The following is a 24,748-nucleotide window of genomic DNA, read 5'->3' on the forward strand; positions in this document are numbered from 1 at the left end:
AAGGTATCACAGAGCAAACACAACACAGGTGTGTTCAAGGTAAAACCCAAGCATTTGAGAGCTGCTTTACCTCCTGGGCCCTCCTCTCACTATTAGACAGTGAATTATTCCAGCCTGCCTGTCATTTGCAGTGGGTAAAGTAGTTATGATAGTCACTAGCTCAGTTAAATAAGGTAACCAGCAATGTCACTGACAGCTTTGTGAATGGGGTTTTCTTTTTTCCCCTGTTCTCTTTTTAATTGTACTGTTTCCCATCAAAAAGCTAAGCAATGAAAATAGTACAATGCACTGCTGGGAAATGATGGCTTCCTTGAACCCTTTCACAATTCAAGTCCTTCCGGTTCACACCACGGTGGCGTATTTGATTAGTAACATCGTCTGCAGCAGATGGAAAAGCACTTATACCCTGGGACCATGTGTAAAGAACAGTAGCTATGCTGGTGCTGCGCTTGATGGCCAGATGATTGATATGCAGGACTCCCTCCATGCACGGATGGGAGAAGCTAGTGCAGAGAAATCCTGTTCCTAACACTAGATCCAGGAAGATGGGCTGGGCAAACTGGACAAGGGGTGCTTCACCTCCAAGTCACAGGTTTGAAGCCAGCACAGAGGATGGGACTTTTGTAGGAGCTTATGTGATTCAGGAGCACAAATCTCATTAACTTTCAAGTCACTTAGGCCCTTTTGAAAATCCCACCCAGTGTTTGTTCTCAGAAGACATCTGTGCAGGGCCCTGTGTGGAATGACTTGGTGAGTCCCATGCCATTGGAAAGCCCTACTCCCCCCTCCCCTTTTGCTATGTTGGGTCCTAGCCTGAAGACCAGCTCAGAAAGGAGTTTCCCCTCAACTTCACATCCTGGGCTCCACTTCCCTCTCCCACTGAATCCCCTTGCCCCACACAACCATTATGTTGGCATTTTACCTCTCTGGCCAATACCTGCTTCCTGGAACCTAAACATGTCACCTCTCCCATGCCCGTGAGCACTAATGGCCACAGGGGAGAAAGAACCCTCAGGGATCTCCTGAGTTGGGGCTTCCTGCTCAGTGATGCAACTGCGGGAATCCCAAATCCTTCCTTCAACACACACATTCTGGGAGGCAGCAACAGCATTGGAGTGGTTTTCCTCTCTCCACAAAAGCCCTCTGGGTGACTCCCACCGGCATCTGTACCATACTGAAGGAAACCCCATTCCCTCAGGCCCCAGGGTCTTATGCTAGCACCAGCTTTTGTATTAAGCAGAGTGGAAAATGCAAATGTGGCACAATTACCTTCAAATAGCAAAATATTACTTGGGTGACATAGTATGGACATTTGAGTTATGCCAGGTGTGAAACACGAGACCTGTACTGAGGTTAATGGGGAATATTCAGTGATCTTGGCTTGCCCAGGCCATTCAGACAGGAGAAGTAACAGTGTTATTGCTCCCCTCATGTTGTCAGAAAGGTTTGTAGATTTAGCGCGCTCAGACATTTGGCCCCCACGGCATGGTTTCCTGGCTTCTATGGCTGGAGAGCAGTCCAAACTCTCCCTGTCATCTTGATTCTGGTCACATGCATCAGCTGACAGCATGGGCTCTCTGTACGCCGTATGTACAGACTATATACAAATGAGAATGTCCAATATAGCTTCATTCTAGCTGCCTGCAGAAGACAAGCTCATTCACATCCATGAAAAGTGCAAGGATTACTTGGCATTTTCCACTCATCCCCCAGGCAACCATTTTTGTCTCTCTTTAGCATCTCCTTCCCCCACCCACCAGCCTCCCCGCCACCCATGCGGCCAACTAGACATTTGTCTCATTGTGTCCAGGTCTCCACTTTCTCTCCAAGGCTCTTCCACCAAAGTTTCAATCTTTGCAGTAAAACAATAAATACTGTACACACCGTATTTCAGTAGGGCAGTCCTCAGGCCTCAGCCAGGACTCAGTGATATTGAAAGACATTTAGGGATTGGTTGTGTGCGGTTCTTACTCATTGACTCTATCACCCCAGCTGGCCACTAACTGCAGGTCACAGCTGACATCCCTTCTTCAACCTGGAGCTCCCCGGCCTAACCCTTTTTTTATTCCTGCTCCTATCTCACAATGAACAAGGGCGCCCAATGGTTTTGCTGTTGAGTTCCCAACAGCCTCTGCTTTGTGCCATGGCTGCTTCCGATGAAGCTCTCGTGGTTGGTTTTGCTCGATGACTGCCATGGGCCGTCAGGACATCACCATGTCCCAGCGCTGACTCATGGCTGTGCTCTCACAAGGGTTGATGACGAGCTCTCTGGTGCTCTCGTTGGTGTCCCCCATCATTTCAGTGTCCAGGCAGAAGCGTGAGGCCATGTGCTCAATATGAGAACCAACTTTACCCCATCGCTGTGCAGGGAGACATGGGAAGAGGGATATGAGTGAGGGCTCAGGGGATGGCACTAGCAGTATCAACAGCTGTATAACAATAATCACCCTTTAGATATACTGCTGGCTCAACCCAAGCTGCAGCAAGTACCAGGAGATGGCAGAAGATATTTAAACATTGAAATCATATCCGATTCTTTTTGCCCTGGTCCTAGGAGGCGCTAAGTACCCACTGCTCCCACTGAAGTCACTGAGGACACTCCGCAATCCTTGTCAGCAGTATTCATGTTAGGTGGTAGCCTCTTTCTTGCCTCCAGGCTTCAAAAAATAATACATCAACAAAGATTTTCTCCTCTAGGTCTGTGGTTCAAACGTCATCCAGGACATTAACTCCTGAAACATGGTAGCATCTGATGGCTGGCAGGCAGCCTGTGTGCAATGAGCTGCTGGTTTCAGTTGGGTTTCTAATGGCCAATGCCCTCATGGCCAGCGGCACCAAGAGCCATGCTCACTGACACACTCAGCAGAGAGGCCAAGGATTGAATGGGCCATAGAGACTCCACTGCCGCTAGCGGCAGTATCTCCAGGACCCAGAATGCACTGGTGGGATGATGTGGGGGAAGCTTATTCGGCCATCGCCGGTGCTGTACCTGCTCTGGGGATAAACAGGACTCCAGGGCTGTCAAAGACAGCAACAGATCAATCAAAGACTCACCTGTTTGCCGTCACCTTCTTTGCAGGGTGACAGCAGCACTTGGGAGCCCGGGAAGAAGGTGTACACTGACAAGCAGAGCTGCTGCTGGCGGACCTGATAATTGTATGTGTACGTCCATTCCTGGAAGGAGAGGGAGGAGAAACTGGGACAAAAATCAAACCAATCTTTTAGCATCCTTTCACGCTGAAAGGTGGAACCAAAACAGTCTCAAGACCTAGGGAGAGCTGCTGGGAAAAGGCCCTGTGAGGAGAGGGGCTCAAAGAGAATGAGGGGTGAGGACAATGGCAGTAGAAAATATGATCCCTACTCTCTTGTAGAGGAAGAGAGACAGAAATGGTTCCCTCTCCTTTCAGTGGGATAGGATGCTTTCCCTATGGTGTGGCTGGGGTGAGGAGGAGGACATGATGTGTAGCAGATTTTGGTAGTCAAACTCCCCCTGATGCCAATGGTGCAGAAGGGAGCGCCAAAGGTTTAAAGCGGTCAGACACATTATTAACTAGTTATGGTGCACAGCCACCATGTCATTCATGCTGATCAGTATCATCTTACCACTTGCCTGTGGTTCCCCCACCCCCTCTGCTTGTTATAGACAGCTGTGGTCTCTCATTTTCTACTTATATTGTAAGCTATTTGGTGCAGGAACTGTCTCTTTGTTATGTTTGTACAGCACCTAGCACAGTGGCGACCTGTTTCATGATCGCCAGATAGATAGTAATATGATGCCTGAACCGGGTGGTGCTCCCCCTCCTATTCAGGAGGAATTCCTGTTGGCTTCAATGGGACTTACTGCTATCCACAGAGGAGAGAGTTGAGTGTGCTAGTAGTTATTGGCCCATTAATGCCCCTGCTGTTTTTATGGCAAGCTTTCTCCCAGGAACATTTCCATTTCTGGGCAGGATTCCTTCTATTCAGGTCTTGCCAATTGCTTGCCTCCACGTATATGTTAACCAGGAGTACAAGACAGGAGAGGTGGGAGGGAGGCAACAAGACAGGAGAGGTGGGAGGGAGCTGATGTTGACTTAGAGAGTAGCAGGGAGGAGCCGCAGCTGTTTATAGATCACCTAGTATGAGAGGAGCTAGACTGAGGTGGGTCAGTGGAGAAGCTTCCAGTGCTTGGAGCAGTGACTTCCAGGCTGGTACTAGAAGATGGAAAGGCTGCTTCATGAAGCCCTGCAACGCTTTATTAATGCAAAGGGAATTAATGGACAATGAATGGCCTGATTTTCAAAGGTGTTCAGCACCTGCAGCTTTCAGTGACTTTGATTTGTAAAGTTTCAGGCCACATTAGTTTGCATTATTAGAGAGAGAGAGAGAGAGAGAACACCTTCTGCCCTCAATATTGCAACACAGTATGGTCAGCAGTTCTAACCGCTTTGATATGACCATAGACAGCAACAGGCTTTTAGCTCCTGGGCATATAAATTCTGTTTGATCTCGGCGTTCAGCCACCCAAAAAGGAACATGTGCATTGTACAAAAGGCCCAAACCTACAAAGACTTTACACTTTGTCACACTTTTCTATGCTTCTTAGGACCAGCGTCCACCATCTTCTTACAGAAATCAAAGCCGGCTGCTTAAACAGGCTGCCCTCAGGCTTGTCGGGGAGAATTGCCCAGGATTTCAACACAAACAAGAAGCATGCATTTTGGAGACGTATATTACAACCAAAGGGCCTTTTGGCAGCTCTTTTTTCTTTTGTCAGAGTTCGCCTCATCCTACAGCTATTGAATTCCAAACATTCCACCGTACGTGCTGTCAGCTGCTGTGCAAGCTACCAGCCTGGGAAACTGTGTGCCAAATTAGTCCTGCATCTGTCAAGAATCAAGCCCCCGGGGCCAAATCCAACACCTGTTCTTGGCGTCTGTACCTCCCATAAACTGCTCTGAAAATTGACGTCACTCTTTTCACAATTCTTCTTTTAAACAAAGGTGGGTCCAAGCTCAAACCATGGCTCTGAACACGCCTAACTTTGGGGGAAGTTAACTTTGCACCCCCAGCTCATTGGTCTGGGCCCCCACTGATTCACAGAGTATTATCTTACTACACAAATAGCCCCACTGGCTTCAAGTGGACTAGCAGAAAAATGCAGTATTCCAGTGAGTCTCAGCTTTCTCCACATCAGGAGCTCCTTTCTATACTGCAACTCCACCTCCTTACACACCTCCCCTCTAAATGGGACCAGCCTCCCATTTAGCAATATGGAAAGGGTGACCCCCTGTGCTGAGACTCTCATCTACTACTCTTTGTAAAGCAGTAGACATGAGCCCTTTATAAGCAGGTTTATACAGCAGCATCACAATAGGGAATCCTCAACCGGTTTGAAACTGTGATGGGGGAAGGAGAGGGGCAATAAGAACCAGTTTCAAAGTCATCGTGATCCAAGCCCCCTTTCTTAAGGATTGGATTGGTAATGGGAGAACATAAGAATGCTCATACTGGATCAGACCAATGGTCCATCTAGCCCAATATCCTGTCTTCCAACAGTGGCTGGAGCCAGCTGCTTCAGAAGGAACAGAACAGGGCAACTATTGAGTGATCCATCCCCTATCAGCCAGTCCCAGATCCTGGCAGTCAGATGTTTAGGGACACCATAGCATGGGGTTGCATCCCTGACCATCTTGGCTAACAGCCATTGATGGACCTATCTTTGATGAACTTATCTAATTTGTTTTTTGATCTCAGTTATTCTTTTGGCCTTCACAACATCCTCTGAGAATGAGTCCCACAGGTTGACTGCATACTGCATACAGAAGTACTTCCTTATGTTTGTTTTAAACCTGTTACTATTAATTGCAGTAGGTGACCCCTGGTTCTTGAGTTATATGAAAGGGTAAATAACACTTCCTTATTCATTTTCTCCACACCATTCATGATTTTATAGACCTCTATCATATTACCCCGTTGTCTCTTTTCCAAGATGAACAGTCCAGGGTTTTTTAATCTCTCCTCATAAGGAAGTGGTTCCATACCCCTAATCATTTTGTTGCCCTTTTCCAATTCTAATATATCTTTTTTGAGATGGGGTTACCAGAACTGCATGCAGTATTCAAGGTGTGGGCATATTATGGATTTATATATTTTTATTATATATTCTGTCTTATTATCTATCCTTTTCCTAATGGTTCCTAACATCCTGTTAGCTTTTTTCACCACTGCTGCACTTTGAGCAGATGATTTCAGAAAATGATCCACAGTGACTCCAAAAACTCTTTCTGAAGTGGCAACAGCTAACTGAGATCCCATCATTTTGTATGTATAGTTGGGATTATGTTTTCCAATGTGCATTACTTTGCATTTATCAACACTGAATTTCATCTGCCATTTTGTTACCTAGTCACCCAGTACAGTGAAATACCTTTATATTTCTTTGAGTCAGCTTTGGATTTAACTATCTTGAGTAATTTTGTATCATTTGCAAATTTTGCCAGCTCACTGTTTACTCCTTTTCCCCCCCAGATCATTTATGAATATGTTGAATAGCAGGGGTTCCAGTACAGATCTGTGGGGGATCCCACTATCTACCTCGCTTCACTGTGAAAACTGACCATTTATTCCTATACTTTGTTTTCTATCTTTAACCAGGTACTGATCCATGAGAGGACTTTCCCTCTTATCCCACAACTGCTTATTTTGCTTTAAAGTCTTTGGGAAAGGACCTTGTCAAAGGCTTTCTGAAACTCCAAGTCCACTGTATCCAGTGGATCACCCTTCTCCACATGTTTGTGGACCCCTTCAAAGAATTCTAATAGATTGGTGAGGCGTGGTTTTTCTTTACAAACGCCATGTTGACTCTTCCCCAACATATGGTGTTCATCTATGTGTCTGATAATTCTGTTCTTTACAATAGTTTCAACCAGTTTTTCTGGTACTGAAGAGAGGTTTACCAGACCATAATTGCCGGGATTGCCTCTGGCGCTACTTTTAAAAATTGGCATTGCATTACCTATGCTTCAGTCATCTGGTATAGAGGCTGATTTGAGCTCAGAGAAGGGCATAAATGTTCAGAAGCCCCTCTGAACTATCTGAATAGCAGGTGGTAAATCTCAAGACAACTCCATGGGCATCACTTTTTAGAACTGATGATCTCCTACAGCCTGAGCTGAAGTCAACTAAAAAAAAAAATAAAATCAGACACGTTGAGAACTGCTTCTCTTGTGGCATTATGGTGTTTTCACTTTCAGCCCTAGTGATGAAAAAGTGCAAGAAAAGGAAAAATACTGAAAAAAATAAAGTGAACTGAACACTTCTGAACTTGCAAGATGCTTTGCTTTGAAATATGGGGTGTGGGCAAAGGCCTATATGGGTTCTTATTTTATCCCATCCCATCCAACGCTTGTTTGGATCATTTCAGGTAAGTACACCTACTTCCTCTTCACAATAGACCATTTTATCTTTCCCTCAGGTTCTTAACGGATCAGGTAAAGGTAGATACACAGTAGGGGTGAGTACAAGCTTCAACTCTCACATGATCTAGAGCTGGAGGTGCGCAGAGCATTCTGGGATAGCTCTGAAGAGGGGAGTCTCCATAAAGTCGACCAGATACAGTCTCCATACAGTCGACCGTAAAGGCAGTAGATTGTCCAGAAGAGGCCACTCTGCAGGCTGAGGGCCTACCATGGATGGGATGTGACAGTAGACATGAGGTGATGCAGAGACTACAGTTACAGCTTTTCAAAGACAAGCCAGCCTCTTGTTACAAGGTGGTAGAATTGTGTTTGTTGGGGTGAGGGGAATGGGGCTGGATAGAGCAGAGAGGGTCACGAGCTGGTCACAATAAATGGCAATGATGCTTTCCTCTGAAATCCCAGCCATACTAACTCCAGCTGAGGCTTGGGACTGTTTTTCAAAGCTTTAACATCATTCAAGGAGGCATCCGTCACTGCTACTCAGCATCGTTATGAATTAACGACATGATTTTAAATCGTCACCTTCGGCTTAGTGCAGGCTGGCTGACATATAAAAAGAATGCCTCTCAGCCAATCAGAGAGCAGCCATCTGGAAGCCCTAGATAATGCAGGAAGCCTAGCGAGGTTCTGCCATTGAGATCCAAGCGCGCAGCTGTGCCCTGAGGCTGGAGAAGGAACAAGGTAAGAAAGGGTTAAAGCAAATCATTCCTGGAGAAGCCTGGGATGATCTCAGTTTATTATCTTATTAATTTGGATACTTAATAACTCAGTGTAACATTATAATTAGCATTCTGTAGCCTCATCCACCTAAGGCTCTCCACGTGCCTCACTGCTATTAGTTGATCAGCTTTTCTCATGCCCCTTACAAAGAGGAAAGCTGAGGAACAGGAGGTGACATGTCTCAACTAATATCACTTAGGACACGCTGGAGCAGCGGTGAGAACTCCCAGGGTCAGCTGACTTCCAGTCACCTACTCTAACTATTACATTACACTGTCTCCCAGTGCAGTGAGCAGCGTCGTCTTTTAATTTGTTTTAAAAAGCCCATACGGCCAGAGCAGGGGCAGTGCAATAGCGTTTTTAATAAATTGCCCAGGGAAGTTCTAGAATCTCCATCACTGGAGATTTCTAAGAGCAGGTTGGACAAACATCTGTCAGGGATGGTCTAGATAATACTTAAGTCCTGCCATGTGTGCAGGGGACTGGACTAGATGACCTCTCGAGGTCCCTTCCAGATTCTATGAATCGTTTGTGTGCTACCCTCTACCAAGCCCATCTAAGGCCACACTTTTAAAGTATTAGCTTTTACTTGCAATTGCCCGGGAAGGCTGATATTAAATGCCAAGAGCTTTACTGGGGCCATTGTAGAAGATGTGTTGAACAGGCCAATGCAGTCAAGTGAGGTAAAGGAAAAACTGCTCTCAACACTTCCATTAGCTCTCCAGTCCCTATTTTGCCACATAAGCCACAGCATGTGTTTTCAGTAGGGAGATGCTGCCTTAATACTCCTCATCTGTTGTCCCTGATTCTGGACTAGGCTGCTGCCTCTCTGCTGTGACTGATTCACCATAAAGTGACAGCTAAGTTGGCCTAACTGTTCCCAGTCAATATACCTGGTGTAGGGCACTTCCCTGGGAAGTGTGTGACTCAGTGGCCCTGCATTGCCCCTGTCATATTATCCAGTGTAGGGGAATGCCAGGGAAGAAGCAAGAGTGAGAGAGGGCATGCTGGGAAAGGGCGGAGCTATGAGCAGAGTGTTCTGCTCTCACCTATTCATTCAAAATTGCAATAAGTTAGAGCACCCCTTGGGGCAAACACTGAGGTCTTAAAGTCATCTTTGCTCCCCCCGCTTGCACCCTGAGAGGCACAGCTCAGAGTTGGGGCCACTGCATTTAGCAGGATTACAGTAGGATCCTGGAGACCTGGATTCAGTGGTCCAAGAAGGTCCTAAGTACGAGGGAGTCTCTGAGGGTATGTCTTCACTATCGGCCGGTCTATCCAGGAGAGGTCAAAGGGGAAAATCAAAAAGTCTAATCAGGCGAGGTTGGATTGAGCAAGGAGGCAGAGTTCATTGAGGCTTGGGGGAGGAGATCACAGAGCTCATTAAAGGAGGGACAGAGGGAGGAAGAGAGCCTCAGAAGCAGAGAAAGGATTTAGGAGGGAGATTCTGTGAGGGGGAATGGTTCTGATGTTTTTCAGACCCTGAAAGTTTTGGTGGATCCACAGTTTTTGTAGTACTAGTCCTCCCCTCAGATGGCTAGCAGTGAACCACGAACTTTGGGACAAAGCTGCCACAACAGGTCACCATGCTGTAATTCCCTTGCATTTGGATGCAATAACGCAGCATCACAGTGATCTGTCGGAGAGTGGCAGCTTCTCTCTCCTAACGCATAGTCATCTTGCTGCTGCTCTGACTTGCTCAAGTGTAGCGAGGCCTAAGAGGCTTCTGATTTTTGTTCTCAAGCATGTCAGGCTGCCGGGAACTGCTAATGATTAATGAGGTTTATTAGATGAATCCCAGAGTCAGAAATCTATTCCAAAAAGGTTCCTGCACAGCCTAATATCAACTGATGCTCCATTACAATAGAAAACAAATGCACAAGCCAACCAGTGACATCTTCATTAGATGATCCAGGGCAAAACTAAGATCAATTATTTACTCCCTAATGCATTTTGCTGGTGAAGAGCTAAATCAATCAATTCCTTTAGTAAATGAGACACAAGATGGAAAAATACCAAGCTTCTGGCCGGGAGCACTGTAGAGACAGCACACACAGCCCTGGGAAATCAGCATCTAGTCCTGCTCCACAGAACTCCCTCCACACAGCTGACTTAAGGTCTGGCATCCTTCGACTCATCAGGGAGTGATGCCACACCTTCCTCACCAGACAGGAGAATGCCACAGTGCAGGGAGGGAGGGATGGGACCCAGGAGGGAGGCGGCCTGGACTCTCCTGGCTCTGCCACTGATTCACTGTGACAAATCAACACATGGCTATCATTGTCAAAGGGGCTTAATTATCACGTGACAAATTTGTGCCTCAGTTTCTCCACCTCTAAAATAGGCATTATATGACACTACATCAGAAGAGTGTTGTGTGAATTAAGGCTAGATCCTCAAAGGTGTAAATCTGCCTAGCTCCTAGATCCACTGAAGTCAATGGAGCTTCTTTATTTTACACCAGCTGAGGACCTGGCTCTTAATTCATTCATGTTTGCAAAGGCCTTTGAGAGCATTGTATGGAAGAAGCCATGGAAGTGCAAATAAGTAACCAATATACTACTAATAATACTCATGGGGAAAGGTCTTGGACTGACAGGATCCTTTCAATGTATTTGGTGCACATTGAGAAACACACCCTTGTTTTGGATAAACCCATGTTCCAAATAATCAAACTTTGATTAAACAAGATTGGACTCAACTATGCTAGGATATAATTGACAGGAACTGCACTGTTTTCTACAGCCATGAATGCACATAAGCAGGGTTTGGAATTACTGCCTATCCTATATTTTGTGATCTGTTAATGGAAGTACCCAACGGCAATGCACACATTTAGGCTTTGCCTACACTAGCACTTTGGTCGGTCAGAGTGCGAAAAACACACCCTTGACCGACATAAGTTTCTCCTACAAAAGTGCTAGTGTGGACTCCTGCCAACACAGCTAACGCTGCTCATTGGGGTGCTTTAATTATGCTGGCAGGAGAGCTCTCCCCTACTGGCAAAGAGTGGCTACATGGGAGATCTTGTAGCAACCCAGTTGTAACAGTACAGACAGCACCACTGTCAGGATCTGTAGTGTACAAATAGCCTTAAAGGACAGAGTACGGTAATTTCCAACATTTTTGTGATAATCTAAACTATAAAGGACACTATCAACTTCACAAATCATATTTTTGTCTCTACCTACTTTAGTTACAAGTAACACCTAAGATCACTACAACTGCCAGAGATTGGAAATCAGTTTTTTTCTATTTTTGTCTGTTTCCTTTGTGCATTTGTTACTATTTTGTGTATCAACAGCTTCACTGTTTTCTGCAATTAGTCCTAGAGAGAGACAAAAAAATGGAATTTTCATCCCATGGGAAAATTTGATATTTTGAAACTATTTTTCACCTTGAATCAGAGTGGGAAGTCGAAATGTCAGAAAATGTTGTGGAACAAAAAAAATCTGAAAAGTATCTAATAGGAAATGTTAAAACATAACTGTTGCTTCCTTTTGATCAAAAATGTTAATTTGATATGTTGAAGTCATCATTTTTCATTCAAAATATCATGACATTGCAAATGGTGTTTCATTTTGAAATGTTGGCTTAAAGCAACATTTTTCATTCTGATTTTCCCAACTGGAAAAAATTTGAAAATGGCATCAAAATGCATTGAAAATTCCAGGTTTGACTAGACCGCATTTTCTGAGAAAATTTTTTATGCAACATGTTTCAGCCAGCTCTAGTTAAGCCTTTCCCCTCCTGTTTGTGTGGAACTTCTACACAGCAGCAGACAAAAGAAAAATATTTTTAAAACCATGATATTATGACTGTTAGACTATAAAACCTGTCACAGAAATTCTGGGGTAACACCTGGAATCTAACTTGCCATTGTCTATTTAACAATACAGAAAAGTAGGCTTTTTGCATGTATTAGAGATGTAGAATGGTAGGTAAAATGCATATAGATCATAGAATCATAAGGTTGGAAGGGACCTCAGGAGATCATCTAGTCCAACCCCCTGCTCAAAGCAGGACTAATCCCCAGACACATTTTTACCCTGGTTCCCTAAATGGCCTCCTCAAAGGTTGAACTCACAACCCTGGGTTTAGCAGGCCAATGCTCAACCCACCTATACAATGGCAGGTCTCATTTGCACATGCAAATTAGGTAATTCTGCAGCAATATAGCCACTTTTGGTCACTTATGTGACCAATTACCCACTGTGCATATGTAACCCCCACACACTTAGGCTATGTCTACACTACAAGCTAGAGGTGTGATTTCCCTGCTCATGTACACATACTCGCATTAGCTACCATAAATCACAGTGTAGCAATGGTAGCATGGGTACTTGCAGGTTAGCTGTGCCTCCACTGCTGCTACCTGTGCTACTGCAGTTACACTTCTACTTATGCTTGTGCTAGCATGAGTATGTGTACACAAGCAGGGGAATCCCACTGTGCGGGCTGGTGTGTTGATGCAACACTGCCTCCTTTGGCCATGTAGAGTGTTGCACCAGAGTTCACTCAGTCTGGCATATGTGGTTTTCTCTTTATCCATGCTGGAGTCAGCTGGTCCTGGTATCCAGGTCATCTGGATACTCCCTCAGTTCTTAAGTCTCTCAGAGGTTAGCAGGGGAACCCAGGACTGCCCACTCCATGGGATTGCAGCTCAGCACCATTAAGCCAAACAGGAAGAACTGGGCCTCTACAACTCTCTCTGCTGCACCTGAGCTCCTTCCTACCTCCTCCGGTTTCCATAGACTTTTCAGCCTGTTGGTCAAGTTGTCCTTTCTCAGGATGTGGACTCTGCAAGGCAGGAGTTTCCTTCTCCAGTCTGCTTGCCTCTCTGGCAGCAGCCCTGCCCCAATGCCTCCCAGCTCTTTTATTCTCACAGCTGCTGTGAGGCAGCCAATCACCCTTGGCCAGCAGTACTTGCCTTAACCCCTTGGCTGCAGGGCCAGCATGCCGTATATACTCCCCCTGACACACCCCTAGCTCACAATGTGAGCATAGCCTTAGTGACAGCTGCACATATACAATTATTGCATTTGTGTGCACAAAGTAAGTGTACAGTTGCATACTATCTATTTGTACAGCTCCCATAGAATATCAGGGTAGGAAGGGACCTCAGGAGATCATCTAGTCCAACCCCCTGCTCAAAGCAGGACCAATCGCCAGGCAGATTTTTGCCCCAGATCCCTAAACGGCCCCCTTAAGGATTGAACTCACAACCCTGGGTTTAGCAGGCCAATGCTCAAATCACCAAGCTATCCCTCCTTATCACTGTAGTATCTGAGCACCTCATAGACCTTAATGAACTTGTTTTCATAGCACCTCTGTGGAGTAGGGAAGCGTATTATCCCTGTTTAACGGGGTGGGAGGGGGAACTGAGCCTCAGAGAGATTAAATGACTTTCCCAAGGTCACACAGGAAGACTGTGGCACAGACAGGATTTAAACCCAGATCTTCTGAGTCCAAAGACCTCGGCAGAAGACTACCCTTCTCATTCTAATGTATCTGAGAATCTGGAGCAGAGAACACATGCTGACTGATATTGCATATTTCTGCTCTCAGTGAGAATTTGAAAAATAAATGAGGTCATGCTCATTAAGCCCTTGCTAGTTTAATGGGCAATTTAATATTGAATGAATGCAGACTATGAAGTTATAAATATCATTGCAATTCAGTACATTTTGAAATAGAAAAAGGAGTAAATAGGTCGGAAAGATGAGGGGAAATTATAGTTCTCATTTTCTTCCTCTGATCTCTACATTTGAATTGCATGTGAAAAGCAGAGAGGTCTGAGTGAGCTGAGCTGCCAATGAAGAGTGCTGAGTGCAGCTCAGGAAAGGGGGGTGAGGCCAAAGGTGGTCTTAGGTCATCTTTGCATTCACTTGACTCTGGGGCTGTCTGGTTGCAGAGATAGTCGCCTGGTGGCTGCTGCAATTGATGGGGGCTGCCTATGGCCCCACGTGATTTTGATTGATTGATTGGCAACTGGGGATGATCAGGAGTCCCTCACCACACCTCCACCTCCTTTTCCCAACCACTGGGAAGGGAAGTGGTAGCAGCTCGGTGCCACTCAGAGATTGCCCTGCAGGGGGCAATCTTCCAACGGACGACTATGCTGGCAAAGCTGCCCCCATAAACTGGAGGCTCAGGGTCCTTGACAGATCAGCTTTAATACCCCACGTGAACTCCAATGTGTAGCTCAGCTTTTCTTTCATCTGTATTAGAAGGGCAGGCTTAAAACAGTTACCTGTGCTACTGCTGCCACACCTTTGCTGCTGATGCAGGGATTTAAGCTCAGGACAGGGAACTCCTGATCTTCAGACTTCTGGGACTCCAGACATCTCTGTCTCTGCCGGATCATTCCAGATTTATACAATGATTCCTCGGGAATCCTGAGGAAATAACCCAAGATGATGTTACAGTACCTGCTGTAGACATGCCCAGCATTCAGAGAAAGATGGGGCTGTTCACCTAGTTGGATGGATTCGTTTCTGAAACGAAGAACTGCAACGCCAATCACAGCGATGAGTTGCTATGCGTATTACAGAGGATGAATATTTACGTTGCAGAACAGGTATCTCATGACGGACTGAGAGCCTTCCTATGTGGCATCACTACAGGAGATAAACTAAGAGCATGGCATATGGCAAATACAGCAGACAGAAAAAAAACTGGGTGCTCGTTAAAGGTCTGTCTTTGACTCACAAGTGTGAGGGAACCTCATATTCATCTGCCCACTAGTCTTTCTCTTTCAGTGCAATGCCTCTTTGTATGAAGAAAGCTCTATGCAGTCAGAGCTCATCTACACGTGATGTGCTACAGCAGCGTAGCTGCACCACTTTAGCACTTCAGTGTAGACACTACCTAGGCTGATGGGAGGGGTTCTCTCATTGGCGTAGGTAATCCACCATCCTGAGCGGTGGATGCTAGATCAACAGAAGAATTCTTCCATCAACCTAGTGCATTCTACACCAGGGATTAGGTCAGTTTATCTATGTCACTCCGGGCTGTAGAGTTTTCACAACCCTGAGCAACATAGCTGGATCGACCAAACTTTTTAGTGTAGACCAGGCCTAACTCTCAGTCTTTTTCTCTCTCTGACTCCACATTCAATCATTCCTAGTGGGTCCCTGGATGCATCTCCAGAATCCTTTGCACTGTTTCCCAAGATGGCGAATGGTAGCCACTGAGGGAATTGCTGCAATGGCTTCTGGGGCACGTCTGTGGGGGAGCCAGTTGAAAGACGCTAAGAAAACACACTTCAGCAGAAAACCTGAGACATTGAGTGAGATGAGCTCTAGCTCAGCAACCCTCAGGCATCTGCTGTTGCCTACAGGCAGAGAACAACGTCCTTAAAAAGATTCTCAGTGATGATTTCTGAGTTCTCCCCTCTCCCACAGAACCTGAAAGCACTGGTGAAAATGGAGATCCAGGATGTATCGGTCACATACCAATCAGCTGGCACTAAATCTTTATGAAGAACAATATAACAATTGGCCAATACCTAAGTTCTGGATAAACATTTTCCAGGTACCACTTGAAGGTCTGGCATTTCAAGCTCTTCCTCAGTTCCAGTCTGCTCTGGATGCTGTGGGGGAAAAACATGACGTAGTTATCATTGCAGTGAACACACAGATGTTACAGATGGAGGCAAATCTGAGTCACGAAGATCAGATCCAAGTCACAAGGGAGGAAGAAAAGGTTTGTATATATACCAAGCCAATAACATGCAGGACTGGGAGGCAAGAGACTTGGCTTCTGTTCCATACTCCGCCACTAATATGCTGCATAAATAAATATATGGAGATATACCTATCTCATAGAACTGGAAAAGACCCTGAAAGGTCATTGAGCCCAGCCTTCTGTCTTCACTAGCAGGACCACGTACTGATTTTTTGCCCCAGGATTGACCTCATAACCCTGAGTTTAGCAGGCTAATGTGCAAACCACTGAGCTAGCCCTCCCCCAGGTCATTTCACCTCTCTATACCTTGGTTTCCCTGTCTGTAATATGGGACTAATGATCCTTCTCCACCTTTGTACAGTGCTTTGAGACTGAAGGAAGAACAGGCTGATAGAAGAAGAAAATATTTAATATATGCTATTTAATGTACTAAATAAATATTAAATGTTATTAAATATTAAATTCATGAAATGAATATATAGTATATGCTAATCAAATAATAATAATAAAAATGTCCTAATTCAGCAAAACACTTCAATATGTGCTTAAATCCCTTTGAAGTCAGTGGGATTTAAGCACATGCTTAAGCATCTGTTGAAGTCGGGGAGGCAATTGGGCACAAACACATCTGAATGCTCCTCCCCCAGCCTAAAGGGTGGAGCTACTGAACCCAGGATTCAAATGAAGACAGGGGACAACTTTTTTTGCCCCATGCTCAAGTACTTTGATGAATCAAGGCCTGGTTCCAGCCCACTACCTGGGCAGGCCATGCTCCCTTTTAACCATCACGCTGAGCAAGTGTCAAGCTAGCATATGCGGGCTGTTAGTAACTATGAAGCAGTAGGAAGCATCCCACATAGTTTGCTTTCCCCTTCCCAGAATCCTCTGTCCTCTCTGCAGTCCAGTTTGCCTAGTGTATCAGAGCGTTTCCTTCCCTCCGTGCTGGTAGAAGAGAAGAGGATATGGCTGACTATAAACAGGTCAGGCTGCATAGTATTTTCATAATCTAGATTCCCTGGAAATTGAAAAGCAGGAGAGACTCTGCTCCAGTAATTCACCTTTGGACTGAGACCCTGCATCTCATTCTCAGCTTGAAAGGAGAATCTCTGTGAAAGCAGGGAGCATGTGAAACTAGGGGATTAGAATGCAAGGCTGGCTGTTATCTAAACTCAAGAATTTGCTGCCTGTCAATACAGACCTTTTTTTAATAAGGAGGATTTCTGAGTAGCCACGATTATAAGGGAAAGAATCACAAATGTCCTAGTGGAGTATAAAGCAGTAATTCAGCTTTCATAAATCCACATCTGCCAAGACGGGGTCCAGAACATGCTGATTATTTTTCTTGCCTGCTGATTTCACTTCTAAACTACAGTGTTAAAGCCAGGGCCGGCGCTACCATTTAGGCGACCTAGGCAATGGCCTAGGGCACCAGAATTTGGGGGGGGGGTGCTATTTTGCCAGGGCGGGCGGCACGCGGGTCCGGGGGACCTACCACAGTGATGCAGGCGGACGGTCTGCTGCTGTGAAGGTCCGGCGCAGCTGCTGCAGTCATGTCAGCGGCAGGTCCACTAGAGCCTTTAGACCAGCACGCTGTCTGCCGACATGACTGCGGCAGCTCCACCGGACCTGCGGGGGGTGGCGAAACGGCCGTCCGCCTAGGGCGTCAGAAACCCTGGCACCGCTCCTGGTTAAAGCCCATCTCTAGGACTAGAGCTATTTGAAGTCAAGAGCAGGATCTGGCTGGGGAGGAGGGGGAATTCCCCAGCAAGAATTCAGTCCTCTCCTTCGCATGACCTAACAGCTTCTAAACAGGGCTGTCAAGCGATTAAAAAAAATGAATCGCGCACTGTTAAACAAAATAGAATGCCATTTATTTAAATATTTTTTGATGTTTTCTACATTTTCAAAATATATTGATTACAATTACAACACAGAATACAAAGTGTACAGTGCTCAATTTATAATTATTTTTATTACAAATATTTGCTCTGTAAAAAACAAAAGAAATAGTATTTTTCAATTCACCTAATACAAGTCCTGCAGTGCAGTCTCTTTATCACAAAAGTTGAACTTACAAATGTAGAATTACGTCCAAAATCTGCATTCAAAAACAAAACAATGTAAAACTTTAGAGCCTACAAGTCCAATCAGTCCTACTTCTTGTTCAGCCAATTGCGCAAATAAGTTTGCTTATGTTTGCAGGAGATAATGCTGCCCCCTCTTCTTCTTTACAACATCACCTGAAAGTGAGAAAAGGCATTTGCATTGCACTGTTGTAACTGGCGTCACAAGATATTTATGTGCCAGATGCACAAGAGATTCATATGTCCCTTCATGCTTCAACCACCATTCCAGAGGACATGCACCTATGGTGATGATAGGCTGTGCTTGATAATGATCCAAAGCAGTGCGGAGTGATGCATGTGCATTTTCATCATCTGAGTCAGATGCCACCTGCAGAAGGTAGATTTTCTTTTTGGTGGTTCAGGTTCTGTAGTTTCCGCATCAGAGTGTTGCTCTTTTAAGAATTTTGAAAGCATGCTCCATACCCCATCCCGATCAGATTTTGGAAGGCACTTCAGATTCTTAAACCTTGGTACCAGTGCTGTATCTTCCTTTAGAAATCTCACATGTACATTCTTTGCGTTTTGTTAAATCTGCAGTGAAAATGTTCCTAAAACGAACATGTACTGGGTCATCATCTGAGACCGCTATAACATGAAATATATGGCAGAAGGTGGATAAAACAGAGTAGGAGATGTAAAATTTTCCCCAAGAAGATCAGACACTAAATAATTAACACATTTTTTTAACAAGCATCATCAGCATGGAAGCATGTCCTTTGGAATGGTGGCCGAAGCATGAAAGAGCATGTGAATGTTTAGCATATCTGGCACATAAATACCTTGCAATGCTGGCTACAAAAGTGCCATGCGAATGCCTGTTCTCATTTTCAGGTGACTTTGTAAATAAGAAGTGGGCAGCATTATCTCCTGTAAATACAAACAAACTTTCTCTCTTAGCGATTGGCTGAAAAAGAAGTAGGACTGAGGGGACTTGTAGGCTGTAAAGTTTTACATTGTTTTGTTTTTGAGTGCAGTATTGCAACAAAAAAAATCTACATTTATAAGTTGCACTTTCACGATAAAGAGATTGTACCACAGTACTTGTATGAGGTGAACTGAAAAATCCTATTTCTTATTTTTATCATTTTACATTTGTGACAGGTTCAGGCCAGATGGCTACAAGAGAGTGGTCAAAGGTAGATACATTAGTTCCAGGTTAAGCAGGTCCCTTTTCCCTGGGTAAGATAACAGGGACTATTCCAGAACACTCAGGAACTTTCTAGAACTAATTAAGGCAGGCAGGCTAATTAGGACACCTGTAGCCAGTTGGGAAGCTGCTAGAATTAATTAAGGCTAATCAGGACACCTAGTTTAAAAAGGCTCTCACTCAAGTTAGTGGGTGTGTGTGTAAGGAGCTGGGAGTGAGAGGATGTGCTGCTGGAGGACTGAGGAGTACAAGTGTTAACAGACATCAGGAGGAAGGTCCTGTGGTGAGGACAAAGAAGGTGCTGGGAGGAGGCTATGGGGAAGTAGCCCAGGGAATTGTAGCTGTCATGCAGCTGTTCCAGAAGGCACTCTAGACAGCTGCGATCCACAGGGCCCTGGGTTGGAACCTGAGGTAGAGGGTGGGCCTGGGTTCCCCCAAAACCTCTCAACTCCTGATCCAACACAGGAGATTCCACCAGAGGGGAAGGTCTCTGGGCTGTTCCTCAACCCACATGGTGGATCAGCAGAAAGTGATGGGATTGTTCTTACTCTTTTTTCCCCATACTTGCCAGTGATGAGGTTATCTGAGTGAACAGCAGATTTGAGCCACAAAAGTGGCCAAACTGACAGCTACTGTGAATCTCTGAATCTAGCAAAATCCGCCAATAAGCACAGGACCCACCAAGGTAGAGGAGGAACTTTATCACACAGTGCAAATATTTGTAATAAAAAATAATATAAAGTGAGTACTGTATACTTTGTATTCTGTGTTGTAATTGTAATCAATATATTCAAAAAAATTGATAAATTTAAATTGGTATTCTACTGTTTAACAGTGTGATTAAAACTGTAATCGTGATTAATTTTTTTATTGCTGTTTTTTATTTTAGTTAACTGCAATTAATTGACAGCTTCTAAACAAACTGGTTATACGCTTGCAAGCTGGGACTGTATCACCTTACATGTAGCATCTGCCTATTATTAGCACTTAATTATCTGTTACCACAGAAACTACATGGTGACATCTCCACAGCGGCATGCAATGCCCCTGAATCATCATCTTGAACTTTTCATTGCATCAGGCTCACTGCGCAGACCTCTTTGCGCTTCCACTGGCCACCAGAACCACCACTTACTCTCCGTAAGGTCTCCCTTGTGCTGCAGGCCGGGCAGCGTAGTAGTATTGTTTGTACTCATCCATCCATACTTCGGCTGTGCGCTTGGTATTTCTAAAGGAGCAACAAAGGGCTGAGGTGAAAACCTATGAAGCATATAAAGGGACTTCCAGCATTCTATCAAGGGAGCTCCTAATGCTCTGACTATACCTCACTCGCTACCCCATCACCAACATATTTGGGGTGGCTACTTTGGCTTCACCCAGGCCACACTTGCCTTAATTCCTGGTTACCACAGAGATTCCACTTATTTCCTGTTCCTGCAAGTGCTATACACAATCTTAGGCGACAGCTTAGAGGGGGAGTTCCTCATCTTGGCTGGTGTAACAAGATCACTGCATGCTTTGTGCTTGTTGTGCCTGGAAGCACAGCTAGTTCTCCTCACAGTAACATCCCAGACAGGCCTGCTTGGGGCTTGGTCTCACAGCTGGTGGGGGTCTCTAAAAGGCTATATGCAATTCGGCTGTTTTGGTTTTTGGGGTTTTAGTCAAATATTTCTTTAATTTCAGGCCATGTGCATTTGCACTGTTTGCCTCCTTGAGTTTCATTTGAATAAACTCAAAGTGAAACTCAGTAGAAACTATTGACACCTCTGGCCTCAATGTGAGATGGAAAATGGCTCAGGTGTTCTCCATGTCAGCTCAGAGGTGTGCAGAAGGCTTGCAGACTTTCAGAAATCTTGTGATGACCCCGAGCGGAGTTTAGAGCCAATAACAAACTCCTGAACCAGGTGAGTTTGATGCAGCTTCAGATTTCCTTGCAAATATTTCTTGCTGCTCTATGTCTATTCTCTCACTTCTCTGTGTTTCAGGAATACTCTCTCTGCAAGTGATGGCCCCAGGATTTAATGGTCCAGACTATCACTGTAAAAACCATCAGATTGTAAATTTCTCAGGGCAGGGACTGACTTTAGATTTATGTCCTGTTTAGCACTAAAATCACTCCCGGCAATTAGCAAGCAACAATTATCATGTGAATTGTGTATGATTCTGGAACCTGAGCAGTCTTTCACTGATGCTGGTGCAGAAAGGAGTGGCAAAGAGGCTGCATGGAAGGAATTAATCCCTAGAAAAAACCTAGAGACATGGACTTTTTCTTGGAAATATCTTTGTACTGGGCTTCTTTTGGGAGCCCTGAAGGAGGGCAGCCGTATTGGGTTACCAGAACGTACACTCCAACCAAATTCACATCTTGGCATACTAGAGGTTAGGGCTACAAGGCTCATCAGGACCCAGCTCTCAATGCCTTGCTATCGCCCACACACATGATTCTCTAGAATCCCCCAATTTTCCAATCCTCTTTTGAATGGTTCTGTTGACAATACCTCAGCTACCTCTCACAGTGGCCATTCCATTTGCTTAATTGCTCTTCTTGTTGGAGACGGACCTACATCACAATGTTCCAACCCAGATCTAAACTCCCCCATGCTCAAGGGCATTCTGATCAGAGTTTGGTTTGGCCTATAATAGAGACGGGGCCAATGACAAAGCTGGAATCTGGATTTGGAGCTAAAGCTTCCCAAAATTCATGAGCTTCCCAAAATTCATTAGGTTGGGCTCCTCTCTTCTTACATTCATTAAAGCTTCTCTTCTTTATTACGAACATTAGAGCCAGAACCTGTTTAAGTTCACCCCGTTCGTCCCCAACAGGGACCAGTGCAGATTTGTTCCCTATAGCACCTTATCAAATACTTTATCTATTCCAGGTTTAAATGGCCCCAGTGATGGGGCTTTTGCCACTTCCTGTCCTTCAGCTTAAGGTCCAGACTTCTTGTCATTATTGAAGGCAAGGCCATTCCATCCATGATCAGCCTCAAAACTTGTCTCCTTCCTCCTTTATATTTACTAAACATCTGTATACACCACTCCTTCACTGCTCCCTTTTTGAAGCTAGGTGATGTATTCATTTCTGGGCACCTATTTGTGAAGGCCCTTTCCTCACCCCACCTTGCTGCATGCCAGAAAATCATACCTAATATGCTATAACTGAGAATGGAAATGAACATATAATTGATTTGTAGGTTTTACCCTCTTCCAATGCCATTAGTCCATGATAAGCCTGAGTAAGACGTATAGTGGACATGTAAGCGGTGACCATGAAGCAGGCAACTGGGTATTCACATTTGTTGTTAGTTATTCTTATAACATCAAGAAATATACACAAAAAAGGGACTCACAAACACACAGCTTATCTGGAAAACTAACTGGTGATAAGCACAACGCTTACCATCTGCAGACAATGTTTTCCTTATTAACATATCAATGGACGGTCCTCAGCTTCAAAACTTGAAAGGGGAAAAAGCCCTTTTTGACTCCTTTGGCTCTTCTGCACTTTCTCCTTGGCTAACTATTTCCAACACCTTCCCAGATGGGTGAATGGTGCCTTCACAGGGTAATAACTTGGCCACCTTAGCTGCGCCATGGAGTGCTTAGCTTTGCCCACATCAGTGTGTGCTTGAAAGGTTTACAAGAACTGGGGTCTATTGGCCTCTAATCAGGCATCCCAAGTCCTGATCTGTCACCCAGCATCCTATATCTTAAGCAGCCAACCACAGTGGAGCCAGTCGCTTCCAGCTGTCAGAATTCCAAGTATTCCCAAAGGTCTGCTCTGGAGGCAGCCTCAATGGAGGGAGGAGAGGGGGTCACACTGTTTGCACCGTATCTCAATCTGACACACTGCTCTGGCTTGGTCTCCATTATCGCGATGTTCTTGCATGCATTTGGCCCAGATTTTCTGGTCTGGAGGAGCTGTCCTGAGCCCCAGGCCAGGATCAGTGGGGACAAGGTAGCACTACAACACTTCTATGTTCCCCTGATTTCAGAACCACTAGGTGGCATACTGGAATCAGCTACGGGAAGGGGAATTCCCCACCATACCCCTCATGCTAAGGGACAGGAAAGGTGGCACAGGAACCACTACGGTGAAGGAATCCCCTGCACTGGGGAAATCCTGAGGGATGCAAATGCACTGAGTTTATGTCTGCTTTGGGCTGGGAGACTGCTGAAATGTTGACATGTCTAATCTTCCCTCCTTCATCCATTACTGATGTGAGCTGTGCTCTCCCAGTAACACCCAATTCTTTTTCACATCATTCAGCAGTACATGAAGAAGGCCAGAGCGCAATACCTACTTTATATAGGTGTTGGCATTTCCCTCTGGAAAGACATAGGGGTGTTTCTTCCGGAACACATGTCCAACCCGGCTGCAGGGGATAATTTCCAGGCTCCCTCCGCACATCCACACACGGAAGGAGATTTCTGCAAGAGAATCAGCTTCAACCGTTTATCTCTGGACTCCCAGAGCAGGGTAGATCCTGGTTTTCTCTCTCACTTCACCCTCTGCCACACCAAATGCAGATAAATCCATTATTGGAGGGGCTTTTCTAGGCTCCTAGCTTTCTTAAAAGTGCATTTCAAAGCTACGTACTCTCTGTTTGAAGTTAGCCCACTTGAAACAAGCCTATAGCACAGCGGGAAGAGCTAGACTGTAAGACATGCAGCCATGACCAGCACTAGGGGTTTTAGCGTCCTAGGCGCACGGCAATTTCACAGCCCCGCACCCTGGTCCCGCGGCTCCGGTGGAGCTGCCGGAGTGGTGCAGTGGTGCCTGTGGGAGGTCCACCGGAGCCGCGGGAGCAGCCGACCATCCGCAGGCACAACTGCGGCAGCTCCACCGGAGCAGCCTGCCGCCCCCTCTGGCAAAATGCCGCCCACCAATAATCCTGGCGCCCTAGGCATTGCCTAGGCCACCTAAATGGAAGCGCCGGCCCTGCATGCAGCACAGCTTACATCACAGAAGCATCTTGTTGTTTGTTCCTCTTGTAATTACTTCAGCACTGCAGCACTGCATAATTCAGAGCCATGACCCTTCACAGGGGCTCACCAAAAAAGGGTATGAATTCAGTTTATTAATGATTGTAACATGCATTTAGAAGGCCTACATTTTTATGAATCAGGGCCTGATCCTGGAAAACACTGAGCTGATCATGAAAGGTCCTGAGCACCCTTCAGCTCCCACAGGAATCAATTGGAGATGAGGTGTTCGACACATCCGAGGAAATGCTCAGCATCTTGTACGATGGGGCCCTTGGTGCCTGTGCTGCATGCACACATACAACAAGAACAGGAGTATTTGTGGCACCTTAGAGACTAACAAATGTAGCCCACGAAAGCTTATGCTCAAATAAATTTGTTAGTCTCTAACGTTCCAGGGTGGTTGAGAGGTTCACCTCTTCCACACCCCCGTCCTTTTTCCCGTCATAGTAGACGCCATCAGGCCACTCAGCGTCATCTCCTCCCTGGACTGTAAACTGACAAACCTGTAAGTCTCTGGAATAAAATGGCTTGAGAGAATTAACATGGTACACTTTGGGTTTTAGTGAGGAATTGGGAAATGCTATGAGGTAGTTAACAGCTCCCAGGCGCTCTTGGAC

The 24,748-nt window shown here is 45.4% G+C and overlaps 1 protein-coding gene across 1 annotated transcript in view; it reads right to left on the bottom strand.

Annotated features, from left to right (window-relative positions):
* Positions 1–232: 232 nt before the first annotated feature.
* GALNT14 (polypeptide N-acetylgalactosaminyltransferase 14) overlaps positions 233–24,748 on the bottom strand; it is a 201,701-nt gene continuing 177,185 nt past the window's right edge. Inside the window, exons 10-15 of the mRNA XM_032798229.2 lie at positions 23,447–23,573; positions 20,278–20,370; positions 15,691–15,774; positions 14,434–14,578; positions 3,055–3,174; positions 233–2,360 (exon numbers count right to left, since the gene is read on the bottom strand). Of these exons, the coding sequence (XP_032654120.1) occupies positions 2,202–2,360; positions 3,055–3,174; positions 14,434–14,578; positions 15,691–15,774; positions 20,278–20,370; positions 23,447–23,573 (728 nt within the window). The 3' untranslated portion in view covers positions 233–2,201. The remainder of the gene's footprint in view (positions 2,361–3,054; positions 3,175–14,433; positions 14,579–15,690; positions 15,775–20,277; positions 20,371–23,446; positions 23,574–24,748) is intronic.

Source organism: Chelonoidis abingdonii, chromosome 3, assembly GCF_003597395.2.
Source record: "Chelonoidis abingdonii isolate Lonesome George chromosome 3, CheloAbing_2.0, whole genome shotgun sequence".
NCBI classification, from domain to species: domain Eukaryota; kingdom Metazoa; phylum Chordata; order Testudines; family Testudinidae; genus Chelonoidis; species Chelonoidis abingdonii.